General features: G+C 40.2%; 1 protein-coding gene across 2 annotated transcripts in view; it reads left to right on the top strand.

The window, feature by feature from the left end:
- Positions 1-1425: 1425 nt before the first annotated feature.
- The window catches only part of KDM1A (lysine demethylase 1A), a 64409-nt gene continuing 51983 nt past the window's right edge, over positions 1426-13851 (top strand). The window contains exons 1-2 of one of the 2 annotated variants that reach the window (XM_007117902.3): positions 1426-1902; positions 10971-11136. In XM_007117902.3, the coding sequence (XP_007117964.2) occupies positions 1546-1902; positions 10971-11136 (523 nt within the window). In that variant the 5' untranslated portion in view covers positions 1426-1545. The remainder of the gene's footprint in view (positions 1903-10970; positions 11137-13851) is intronic. The other variant, XM_024125263.3, reaches the window with a different exon arrangement.

Genomic DNA, 13851 nt, shown 5'->3' with positions numbered 1-13851 from the left:
CACGGGCCCAGCCGCTCCGCGGCATGTGGGATCCTCCCGGACCGGGGCACGAACCCGTGTCTCCTGCATCAGCAGGCGGACTCTCAACCACTGCGCCACCAGGGAAGCCCTGTCCCCTCTTCTGTAAACCCCTCTCACCCCTCTCCTCCACAAACTTTCTCTTTCCTCCATTCTCCCCATATAATTCTATCCCTTTGGTTAAAACAATATTCATTGCTTATGTTATTATAGACATGTCAGTGTAGTTCACAGCCGAACCATGTGTTGTATTATGATTACACTTTCTTTCTGGCATAGCTTTTAGTTTTACTGAACTTAATTGTCTCTTTTTTTCTGTTAGCTTATTTAAAAAAAAATTCAACTTCTTTGATGTAAAATCGACATAAAATAAAATACACCTATTTTACGTGTGTAGTTCAATGAGTTTTGACTAATGTATACACGCCCCAGTCAAGATAGAAAACATTTCCATCACCCCCAGCAAGTCCTTTCCAGCTCTTTTGAAGTCAACCCCCACCCTCATCCCAGGCAACCACTGATTGGATTCTATCACTAGAGATTAGTTTGACCAGTTCTTGAACTTCACGTATAAATGGAAGTATTTTTTGAGAATTATACTTTGAAGACATAAACTTGTAAAAAAGCGATTACAGCTCTGTGTCCTAGAGGAAATAAGCTTGAAGAACACAAGGCCTGTTCCAGTGTTGGGTCAGTGAAGGATTCCTGGAGGTATTAAAAGAATAAACCGCCACCACCATCAGCGACATTAAAAAGAATTAACCTGGAGTGGAAAGCCGTCATGTATGTGGGGATGGAAGCATAGGAGTGGGAGGAGGTGCAAGTGAGGAAGTGCAAATGGGGAGGGGGTCCAGACAGAAAACAGCATGAACAAAGCCCCGGAGGCAATGGCAATCCCGTTTGGACTCATATCTGGATTTCCTAACTTTTGTCCATTTTATTACCTCGAAACTCATTTGCTCTCCAAGATTTCCCCAGTCGAAGCAGGACAATTATGAATAGTAAATACGATAATCTACCAATTACATATCAGTGTTTTCCCCTGTAAACTCTTTGAGAGCAAGAACTTCATAATTAAACCCTTGTCACGTAGTAAGCATTAATAAATATTGGTTGAACTGACGAAAGAGTAGGTGAATGAACGAATGAACTTATGAATACACGCAAGTCCCTGGAGGAAATGGTTGCTCTCGGAGGTACAGTCTGGCCCAGAAGCCCTAGAAGGGAGACCTTGCTGGGACCGACCCCGAAGGCTAAGGAGACGCTCTAGGAAAGCTTCGTGCAATCTGCCATGGCGCCGCTCTAGCCTCGAGGACGCCGCTCTATGGCAGCGGGGAGGGCGGGGCCGTGGGCGTCTCGGGCTTTATTGTTCGGGCGCGGCGGGAGCGCGCGGAGCGCGCTTAGCGCGCGCATACACGACGGCGATTGGCAACGCGCGGACTGTGTGAAGTGAAGCGAGGCGACTCCGGACTCACGGATCGACAAACCGAGCGGCCCTTACGGCCGTCCGCAGCCAGGCGGCCCGAGATGTTGTCTGGGAAGAAGGCAGCAGCCGCGGCGGCGGCGGCGGCGGCAGCGGCGGCGGCGGCCGGGTCGGAGGCCGGTGCCGGGGCAGCGGGCGGCTCGGAGAACGGCTCTGAGGTGGCCGCGCCGCCCGCGGGCCTGTCCGGCCCTGCCGAAGCCGGGCCGGGGGCGGCTGGGGAGCGCACTCCCCGCAAGAAGGAGCCCCCGCGGGCCTCGCCCCCCGGGGGCCTGGCTGAGCCGCCGGGGTCCGCCGGGCCTCAAGCTGGGCCTACCGTCGTGCCTGGGTCTGCGACCCCCATGGAAACGGGAATCGCAGAGACTCCGGAGGGGCGACGGACCAGTCGGCGCAAGCGGGCGAAGGTGAGGCCCGATCCCCGCCCTCGAACCGCAAATCCGGGTGCCAAGCTTCCCCGAGGGTGCCAAGCTTCCCCGAGGTTGTCCAGCCCGCATTACCCCCAACCCCCGCGAGCCCCGGTGTTGCGCCTTGAGCCCCATGCCCCCCCGACCTCCCCAGTCACCGACCTCCACCCACCTCCCCACTAGCTGGCTCGGTGAGGTGCGAGAAGGGAAAGTCTTTGCCTGTGGTGAATGCGTCTTCATGCCGGGACCGGGCCGTCCTGGGAAAGGGGGATCTCGGGGAGGGGTATTTTACTCATTCATATCTCGTACACCTTTTCATTTTCTTGACTGGGAAAAATGGCTCCCTGACGTGGAGTTGTGGTTGGCCTTGCTGGAGACATACATCATTTGTTTGTCCACAGATGTGTCTGGAAGCTGCTCAGCAATATTTATGTGTTTCGGCCGGGAGCACATTGAGGCTGTAGGGTGATGCTAAAGAAATTGCCTTAGCCTTGAAGACCGAAAAAAAGGAACTTTTTTTTTTTTTTGAGCCCTTTGCTGTGTGCTAGAGAGTTTTGCTCTTTGTCCTTTTATCCTGTCAACGATCTTTTGATGTAGAGTTTTATAAATGAGGAAGCTGATTAAGAGGGTTAATATCAATTAGTCAAGGTGTAAATATACGAAAAGAAAAGGCTTTGTCACAGGACAGTATATACAGACTCACATCTCTGGGTGCCAGATGCTGTGTTCAAAGCGTCACCAACTTTTTATTTTTGCTAAACACCAACTGGCAGGTTTTGCTGGCCCCATTTCAGGAATGAGTAAGCTGAGGCATACAGTTTAAGCAACTTGCCCAGAGTCGCAAAGCTAAGTAAGTGGTGGAACTGGAATGTAAGCCCTACGCTTACAATGTGATAAGATACCATCAGCCTCTGAAACAAAGGACCACATGTGACACCAACAGTGAGCAGGGCACTGGGGCAGTAGTAGGGCACAGACTTTAGACGTGGCCCTTTTCTGGAGATTTCATGGTACAGTTGAAAAAACTGGAAGTATATGTACATATAATTTTAAGTAACTAAATATTTTAAATTATGTAATTTATGCATATTACAAGCTTTCTATCTCTGTATAATTTAAGTGGATATACCAAGTCAGTGTGTATGAGGAGCTTCTTGAGTATTGCCCAGATTGAGAGCCCTCAGATTGAATTGCCCAGTTTTGAGAGATCTCTCTCCAAGAATACCCTGCTCCAAGTATAAAGGAGGGAAGTCTTTGGTTGGGGGCGGGGGTGTAACCAACACATAGGTTGGCAACTCCCAACTCTCTGAAATGAAATAGAGGGCAGAAGCCCAATTGGGTTTTTTTTGTTTGTTTGTTTGTTTTTGTTTTTTTCGGTATGCGGGCCTCTCACTGCTGTGGCCCCTTCCGCTGCGGAGCCCAGGTCCCGGACGCACAGGCCCAGCGGCCATGGCTCACGGGCCCAGCCGCTCCGCGGCATGCGGGATCCTCCCGGACCGGGGCACGAACCCGCGTTCCCTGCACCGGCAGGCGGACTCCCAACCACTGCGCCACCAGGGAAGCCCCCCAATTGGGTTTTGATTTAACTATTTCAATAGAAAATTTGGCCGTAAACCAGATGATCATTTTTTTTTTTTTTAAGAGAACGAGGTGTCTCTTATTTATTTATGCATGCTGGGTCTCTTAGTTGCTGCACACGGGCTCCTTAGTTGTGGCTCGCCAGCTGCTTAGTTGCAGCACACAGGCTCCTTAGTTGTGGCATGCGAACTCTTAGTTGCGGCATGCGTGTGGGATCCAATTCCCTGAGCAGGGATCCAACCCAGGCCCCCTGCATTGGGAGCACGGAGTCTTAACCACTGTGCCACCAGGGAAGTCCCTCAGATATTTTTTTTAAAAAACAGGTTTATTGAGATAATTCACATACCATAAAATTTAACCATTTTTGAGTATGTAATTCAGTGATTATTAGCATATTCACAAAGTTGTACAACCAGCACAATATCCTACAGTCAATTGTAGGATATTTTCATCACCCCCAAAAGACACCTGTACCAGTAGCAGGCACTCTCCATTCGTCCTTGGCTCCAGCCCCTGGCATTCACTAATCTTTCTGTCACTGTGGATTTGCCTTTTTTGGACATTTTATGTAAATGGAACCATATAATATGTGGCCTTTTGTGTCTGGCTTTAGCATGTTTTCAAGGTTCATCTGTGTTGTACTACCTCCATTCAGTACGTGATAGCTCACTGGCCAAATAATATCCCAGTGTACGAATATACGACATTTTGTTTATCCATTCATCATTTTATAGACACCTCTACTTTTTGGCTATTGTGAATAATGCTGCTGTGAACATTTGTGTACACTTTTTTGTGTGAACATGTTTTTGGTTTGCTTAGGTATGATACCTAGGAGTGGAATTGCTGGGTGGTATGGTATCTCTGTTTAACTTATAGAGGAGCTGCCAAACAGTTTTCCATAGCAGCCACATCATTTTACATTCCCACCAGCAATATTTGAGAGTTCCGATTTCTCCAATCTTATTGACACTTGATAATGTCTTTTTATTATAGCCATCCTAGTGGGTGTAAAGTGGTATCTCATTGTGGTTTTAATATGTAGGCTAAAGATGTTGAATTGAGTATATTCTCTTGTCCTTATTGGCCATTTGTATATCTTTTTTGGTGAAATGTCTATTCATATCCTTGGCTCATCTTTAAATTGTGTTGTCTTTTTATTGTTGAGTAGTTAGAGTTCTGTATATACGGTAATTACAAAAGTTTTAAATTTTGATTTCCAGTTTATTTTTTCTTTTGCCCTTTTGCTTCTCGTGTTCCATCTAAGAAACCATTGCCTAATCCAGTGTCATAAAGATTTACTCCTATGTTTTCTTCCAAGAGTTTTATAGTTTTAGCTCTTACATATAGGTCTATGATCATTTTGGAGTTAATTTTTTTATGTGGTAGTCTTTTGCATGTGTGTATCCACTTGTCCCAACACAATTTGTTGAAGACTATTCTCTCCCCTTTGAATGATTGACACCCTTGTTGATTGACCATAAATGTAAGGGTTTATTTTTCCACTCTCAATTCTATCCCATTGATCTATATTTCTGTTCTTATGACCGTACCACACTGTCCTGATTACTGTAGCTTGGCAATATGTTTTGTAATCGGGAAGTGTGAGTTCTCCAGCTTTGTTCTTTTTCAAGATTGTTTTGGCTATTCTGTATCTCTTGCATTTCCATATAAATTTTAGGATCAGTTTATCAATTTTTGCAAAAAGGCAGCTGAAATTCTGATTGGGATTGTGTTGAATCTAGATTAATTTGGGGCTTGCCATAAGATTTCTTTGTAATTCTCCTGTGTTTAATTTTCCTTTGTGATTAGCTTTGAAACTCTCAAAAGAAAAATGGGTTATGTGTTTATTTGGTGAGCAACTAGGAAGTAAAGAACTGGGGAAGCTGACCTACGTATTCATAGCTAGTCTTGGGAACCAGAGGAAACAGACCTCAAGGGATAGAGTATCCATAAAGGAGTAAAATGGAAGCCGAGTCCACTGTAGATAGACCTTGCTTCAAGGCCTTGCCTCAAGAGTTTATGCAGGAGATATATCTATATTTTATAGCCTGGGAGCTTATTCATTTTTGGGGGGGACACTTTTTTTTTTTGGCCACACCATGCAGCATATGGTATCTTAGTTCCCCAACCAGGGATTGAACCCATGCCCCCTGCAGTGGAAGCAATAAGTCTTAACCACTGGACTGCCAGGGAAGTCCCTGGGGGGAACCCTCTTTTTAAAAAAATGTATATATGCATAAACATGTATATAATTATATAAATAAGTAAATATTTATATAATTATGTAATCAAAATTAGGTTCAGGGTATTGGAAGGAGTCCATGCAATTGAGGGTCCCTGAGGCTTAAGTTTCATTAGTTTCAGAATAAATTCACCTCTGAATGTCTATGCTAACATTATGGCAAACTATTTAAGGTTTGAAATTGTTAAATTGGGCTGAGGCTTTGGGAACACCCATATAGGTCTATGATCATTTTGGAGTTAATTTTTTTATGTGGTAGTCTTTTGCATGTGTGTATCCACTTGTCCCAACACAATTTGTTGAAGACTATTCTCTCCCCTTTGAATGATTGACACCCTTGTTGATTGACCATAAATGTAAGGGTTTATTTTTCCACTCTCAATTCTATCCCATTGATCTATATTTCTGTTCTTATGACCGTACCACACTGTCCTGATTACTGTAGCTTGGCAATATGTTTTGTAATCGGGAAGTGTGAGTTCTCCAGCTTTGTTCTTTTTCAAGATTGTTTTGGCTATTCTGTATCTCTTGCATTTCCATATAAATTTTAGGATCAGTTTATCAATTTTTGCAAAAAGGCAGCTGAAATTCTGATTGGGATTGTGTTGAATCTAGATTAATTTGGGGCTTGCCATAAGATTTCTTTGTAATTCTCCTGTGTTTAATTTTCCTTTGTGATTAGCTTTGAAACTCTCAAAAGAAAAATGGGTTATGTGTTTATTTGGTGAGCAACTAGGAAGTAAAGAACTGGGGAAGCTGACCTACGTATTCATAGCTAGTCTTGGGAACCAGAGGAAACAGACCTCAAGGGATAGAGTATCCATAAAGGAGTAAAATGGAAGCCGAGTCCACTGTAGATAGACCTTGCTTCAAGGCCTTGCCTCAAGAGTTTATGCAGGGGATATATCTATATTTTATAGCCTGGGAGCTTATTCATTTTTGGGGGGGACACTTTTTTTTTTTGGCCACACCATGCAGCATATGGTATCTTAGTTCCCCAACTAGGGATTGAACCCATGCCCCCTGCAGTGGAAGCAATAAGTCTTAACCACTGGACTGCCAGGGAAGTCCCTGGGGGGAACCCTCTTTTTAAAAAAATGTATATATGCATAAACATGTATATAATTATATAAATAAGTAAATATTTATATAATTATGTAATCAAAATTAGGTTCAGGGTATTGGAAGGAGTCCATGCAATTGAGGGTCCCTGAGGCTTAAGTTTCATTAGTTTCAGAATAAATTCACCTCTGAATGTCTATGCTAACATTATGGCAAACTATTTAAGGTTTGAAATTGTTAAATTGGGCTGAGGCTTTGGGAACACCACACAGCTTAAGGAATGGCAGTCTTGAGCTGGGCCTTGAAAAAGGACAGAATTTTTTAAAGTGTTCTGGAAAAGGATGGACTTCTGGAGTTAACTCATCCTCCTGTGATTCCTTTTCCTCAGAAAAATAAACCCTACCTTGTAACATTATTAGGTTTAGATATAATTTAAATAAAATGCTTATTGCAGTGTCTGGCATAAGTAAGTAGGTACCCAGTGATTAAGTACTACTAGGGAAGAAAAGGAAGTGAAAAATGCTTGGAATATAATAGAAAGTGGTTTGAGAAGCAACAGGGAATCCAGAGTGGACAACTGAATGTTGGGAATAGTGGGCAAATAAATTTAATTGGAAATGAAGTTCTTCTAGGAGCAAGATAAGTTGGAGGGATCAGTAGTGTTGTGGAGTTGTATCTAGGTTGTAGAGAGCCAAATACTAGATATGTGCTGTCCAGGATGGTAGCCACTAGCCACCTATGGCTATTGAGCACTTACCATGTGGCTAGTAGATTGAGGGAACTGAATTTTTAATTTTAATTTAATTCTAAATAGCCACATGGTTAAGTGCTCAATAGCCAGAGGTGGCTAGTGCTACCTTATTGGAAGCACAGATACAGAACATTTCCATTATCACAGAAAATTCTGTCAGACAGCATTGCACTAGATTATGAAGTATAAGTGCTATGAGAATTTAGAGAAGGGAAAGATATATTTGTAAGTTTGGAAGACTTAGGGAGTAATTTGCAGAGGAGGTGGGCCTTGAATTTTAGGCATTGGATTTACAGAAAAGGTGGGAGTAGCTTTTAGGGAGTTTAGGGATGGTTTTGACTAGTGTGTTAGAAAATGATTAGAGGTAAATTTGACTAGTTAGAGCTAGAGAGTTTATATGCTGGTTTGACAGTTTTGGCATTCATTTGTTAAACTATCTGAAAATACAGTGTATTTGGAAAATTAATCTGGCAGTTGTGCCGTAGGTGAATTACAAGGAAGAACTGTTAAAAGACTGGAGCTTTAAGGTGGTTGGGAAGTGAATGAATCACTGTAGCAAGGGTGTGGAAGAGATAGGAGAGACTAGAGATATAAATTTGAGAGTCACAGGTGTACAGGTAGGAAGAAGTACCCTACTGACTCATCTGCCTGTTGGGACACCTTTTTGTACTTGGTTATAAGTAGTTGTAGAACCTCTGAAGTCTCAGAGGATTTTACTTAGGGATAAAAGATTCCCAATCCTTTATGTTCATAGTATCCATTCTTTTTCTCAGGGGAATAATTTTTATTTTTTAGAGTTTGTATGATTCTTTCAGATGGTTTTTAAACTTTTTCGTAAGTGGAGAAATCCTTTTTTACAAAATATAATTTTATGCACAATCCCAAAATAAAATACTACTTGCCTGTTTTGTATGAAGTTTAAATTTATAACATTTATATTAGTTGTCAGTCTTTGAGACAATGAGGCTATTTTGGTAGAGCCAAATTTGAGAGTGGAGGTTAAGCATAATAGTTGCAGCCTCAATAATTTCTGTATTTTGTTTATGAAGTGTTGTACTGATTGACAAGTAGTGGTAGTGCAAAAGGTTGTTTCCTTTGTTTTTAGCTTGTCTTGCCATCTCAGGATACTCTCTCAGTTGAACAGAGATAGCAGAAGAAATTTTATTCTTCAGTCTACCCAAAATTGAGTTACCTAAGTAGTACAACTTCATGTGTTGGTGATTTCTAAAGGGTTATGGTTTGGTTTAACACATATGAGTACTCATGTTAAAAATACATTTTAAAATTAGTAAATGAAATCCCAAAAAAATCCAAGGGTTCTGTGGAACACAGTTGTTTTTCTGTTGCTGTTAAATACTACCTTAGATATTCTCACTCCTATCTCTAGGTATTTTTCTGATCTCCTTTTTTTCTTGAAAGCTAAGAACTCTAGACCAGCCTCTTCCTAGTGTATTCCTTGTTAGTAGTTATTACATCAAAACATTGGATTAAACAATATTAAAAAAGATTGTTTTTGCTGTGAAACTTCTCAGTACTTTTAACATGTATTATGACCCTCCTAGAGGGGGCCTATAAAGAATGCAGTGTTTCCCTAACTTTAGTCTTGGATTCATTTTTCCTTCAAAGGGCATGGTGTCTTAGGCAAAAGCTGAACTACTTCAGTAGAGAGGATCGTATATTGTTGTTTGTGTTTGTCTCAGAATTTGCACATTGCCCAGTTCCACAGTAGGCACTTGTTAAGTGATTATTGATTGAATGGGTAGGATTGATGGGCAGGGGATTAAAGGGCTGAATCTTTGGGACAGGGAGAGATCAAGCACTGTTGAGGGGTGAAAGGTGAAAGGAAGCTGCCTACTGTAAACATGTATTACATTTTCTAACCCAGCTCCCTCTTTGAAACTTTTTTCCCTCCTTGCTGCTTTACCCATTATCCTGAGGTCTGTTCCTAACAGTTTAATCTCAGTCAAGTAGGATAAATTTTGTTATCTGCATTTTTGGGAGATTTTATTGTAAAGTCTCTGAGATGTTTACCTGATCAGGTTTTTTTGTTTGCAACTAGAGTTTCAGCTTATTAGGGGCAGAGATGCTCATTCATAATCATTTTCTCCATTGTGCCATGTTCTCAGTTCAGTATTTGATAGATAAATATAGTTATTCATGTGTTAAATAAAATTCTTAGAGCACAGGTCAAAGCTATTCAGTTTATCCATAATTGTTTACATTTTCTAACCCAATCCGTTTTCAGTAAAACGCTTACCTCCCCTAGCTACCTACTCCCCCACCACCCAAATCCTGTGGTCATGTCATTTAAAAAAAAAAGAAGACAGATAATAGCTGCCAGCCATCTGGAGCGATTTCAAAGATATTTCGAAAGTTAAAATGAATTACATTCACTGTAATCCACAGGACGATGCATTTCAGAAATCTAATGTATTATATTTGGAAGCCATGTTGTGTCTTTGCCCTGTCTCCACCTCCAATAAATACTTTTTATTTTATTCATTTTATCTTTTCATTGAATCCAGAATAGAGAGCTGTTGTTTCTGTGGCTTCCTTGTTAGGGTAGGGGTCAAAATGATGATTTGACAGTGTTCCAAGTTTGATGACTATTTGTAATACCACATTACACATTTTAACAAAGAGGTCCATAATAATCTTCCCTATCCTAAGTTGCTTTACCCCCCAATAAAATATTCATTAAGACTGCTTCCTCTTTCTACTTATTACCTGGTTTTCCCCTTTGTAACTGGTATGAATTAGTAGTAAGGCTTGTAGTCTCCATTTCCACATGACTTACTCCTTAATTTGTTGTAATAAGGATTCTTTGCTCTCATCATTCAACTCTTTTAGGTCACCAGTGTTTTGTTTTTGTTTTTGTTTTAAGCAAATGTACCTTTTTATTGTTTCAGTTCTATTGCCATTTGCAACTTTTATTCCCTGCCCACCCTCCCCACTCCTCAATTTGGTTTCTAGAATTCTTTTGCTATTTACCTATGGAATAGTAGTTAGAAGTACAGATTGGCATTAGACGGACTTGTTATTCTAGCTAACTGTATTTTTGTCTGACTGAGGGCTAGTTTAGTCTTTTGTTGAAACTTCCAGTATGTGAACATGATATATACATATAGATGCACACACAAACACACAATTAATTTTTAGTTTGTAGAGAGCCTCAGAGTCATTGATTTGAATTTCAGAACTGTGATGTAAAAGTTACAGTTTGGGCTAAATCTGAACTGACACAAGATTATTTCGTGAGAGATTTTGTTTTTAATGGTAACCTATTATGAGCTAGCTTGTTCCTTGTTATTTGCTTATTTTCCTTAAAAATTGAAGTTAGAAAACAATTCATATTTACTGATGGTTCCAGACTGAGTTTCTGACTTTAGATGTCCATTGTATTTAGCTTTGCCTGGTATAATCTCCATATAGGTAGAGTACAGAGAGATGGATGAAAGTTTGGCCAACCTCTCAGAAGATGAGTATTATTCAGAAGAGGAGAGAAATGCTAAAGCAGAGAAGGAAAAGAAGCTTCCCCCACCACCCCCTCAAGCCCCACCTGAGGAAGAAAATGAAAGTGAGCCTGAGGAACCATCTGGTGAGTTGTAGTAACTAACCACAGTTTTGTTTTATCTTAGAAATAAGCATAAATGAATTCCTATTCTGCAGTGTTCTTTATGTCTTTGGTTTATACTCTTATATTGGCCATGTGTATTTTTGTGTGTGTGCACATATGCATGTATACACACATAAATATACATGCATATATACATAGTGGTACTGGCATTCTTTTTGTGTGTGTCTGTACATATAGGAGGAAAGTAAAGAATGAGGGTAGAAGGATAATGGCTGTGTAAGGCAGCTGGAAAGTTGGAGAAAATGCACCGAAAGCCAAGCCCGAAGAACCAAACCTTTCAGTGATAACTCTGATTCAGAATTTAGAGATAGAATGATTCAGAAATTATTCTGGCTAAATTATGCCATTTACTTCATGGTTAGATACTTTCAGGTAAAACCTTCCTGGTGTGGATCAGTTTTGAAAAGGGTCTTTTCCTGGTGAACAAAGATAAAAATACATTCTGAAGTCAGAAAGAAAAGACTTAAGTGCCTGCTATTGTTTAGTTATTGAGCCCTCCAGTCAAAAGAATGGTGTAAGAAAAGGCTATGAAGAGATTCTAAGGTCACACAGTCTTCCCTATGACATTGAAAGATTATTGGAGCCTACAGTACTGTTTTCAGAGGTTCAAACATCTTAAAAGAATTCTCACTAACATCCCCTCAGTGAGTCCTACTGGTGATACCCAGATCAATTAGGAATACCCTTTTGTTTTGGAGAGACCAAACAAAAGTAGAATCTTAATTAATATTTCATATCTTCTGCCTTTAATGGCTACTCTTTAACTCTTCTTGACTTTGGATTTTTACTAAGTTCTTCTCCTTAAAATACTTTCTGTATTTCCAGTAGCTCCAGGCCCATTCACCTCACCAATTCTTTTAGAGAGCATTACAAATCAGGTGTTAATTTAAACTTAGATCTTATCAAACAGATTCTGGCTAAAACTCAAAAATAAAAATTTATAATTTACAGTAATTGTAATAAAATGTAATAAAAGAATACAGTTAGAGAGCATTTAGAAAAAGGTAGATTCTGGGTTTAAATCTTCTCAGGAATCAGATTTCCTAAGAATGATTTTCCTAAAACTTTCTTAAAATAACTTATCGGACAGTTACTTACTGGGAGTGGTTATTACCTTTGGGAGTAATGTCCCTGAGGCAAATGTACCTCAACAACACCTCCTCTCTTTTTGTTGATTTTTTTCCCTCCTTTTCCTAGTCTTTTACATTTAGCTCTCTCCCCTTCTTTCTGTCCTTACTCCCAACTCTTCCCTTGACTCTCTACTCCTTTCTTCTATATTCTTCTTTGATTCTTGCCTTTCTTTTTTTCTACATTCGCTGTAGATTTGCTAATGAGATACATGGGGATAATCCTTTTGATAGCTGTTATATAGCTCCAGAGGCTGCTGATCTCTTAGTTTAAGGACTCTGTTATTCAGTAGATGATCTGATATCTCAGATACTGCCTCACCCTGTTTTTTGTGTAGTTGTCAGTGTCTCCAGTAAGAAACTGATTTACCATAAGGTATCAAGTTGATATACACTGTCCTCTGAAAATTTTAAACCAAGTCTTGGTGTTTTCTTTTTTGTGAAAGAGGTTTTTTATTTTGTTTTCCTTCTTCCATAAATGTCAGATATTGTTCCTACAAAGAGTAAATATCTTTTTAAAAATTATTTATTTATTTATTTATTTATTTATTTGGTTGCGCTGGGTCTTAGTTGCAGCAGGCGGGCTCCTTAGTTGCAGCTCGCGGGGTCCTTAGTTGTGGCATGCATGTGGGATCTAGTTCCCTGACCAGGGATCAAACCTGGGCCTCCTGCATTGGGAGCATGGAGTCTTATCCACTGCGCCACCAGGGAAGTCCCCAAAAGTAAATATCTTAGCAAAGGGTTTTAGGATCTGGGGAACTGTCTTTATGCCATTATGTTCTAGTTAATTTTAATCCAGTGGTTTAGTTTAAGTTTTAAACTATTTAATATTTTGGTGAAAGTTAAAGTTTTGTTTCTTAAGTTTAGGATATCTTCAGTGCTCAGAGGTGTGCTGATAACAGCCAAAACTTACCAATTATTTGTGGTTATGAAAATAAAGTTATTTTTCCTCTAAAACAACTCAAAAAAGTTTTTTTAAACATTTGTAGGGTGAATTAGGGAATACTTACCCTGGAAAAGTAGTGGTAACTTACTGGCCTGCAGAATTTAGAAATAGTTTGGGTCCTCATGGTGAGTAAGTATTATCAGGGAAGTTCAAGTATGTAGAAACTGTCCAGGGTTTCCAAAATCTCTTGTCTTATCCGAACTAGTTCTTTCACTTAAGTTTTCATTCAGAAATTGAATGGAAGCCTTGCCATATGCGTATCTTAAAATCTTGAGAGAAGATGTGGGTCTGGTTCTTTACCAAATCTTTTCAGTTCTTTTAGGTGATAACTAGACATTAACTTACTCTCTTAAAATATATAAGGTTTGAATACATTTCATTCTTACCAGCTTTTAAACATGTTTAGAAAATTTTGCTTTGCTTTCCACAGTGTTAATCTTAAGAAGAATAAAATATTATGTTAATTATGAAAGCACGAGGTATTCTGAAGTCAGTGGGTAAAATGTTTTGACTGGAGAAGATTCCTCTAGGAGAGTTCTAAGAGGAGGCCAGAAAGGAAGGTTGGAGCCTTGGTTACCAGGCTAAGGAATTTGAACTTGATGT

Source organism: Physeter macrocephalus, chromosome 3, assembly GCF_002837175.3.
Source record: "Physeter macrocephalus isolate SW-GA chromosome 3, ASM283717v5, whole genome shotgun sequence".
In the NCBI taxonomy this organism is placed as follows: Eukaryota; Metazoa; Chordata; class Mammalia; order Artiodactyla; family Physeteridae; genus Physeter; species Physeter macrocephalus.
The sequence above is the reverse complement of the archived record's forward strand: the minus strand, read 5'-3'. Positions and strand labels throughout refer to the sequence as shown.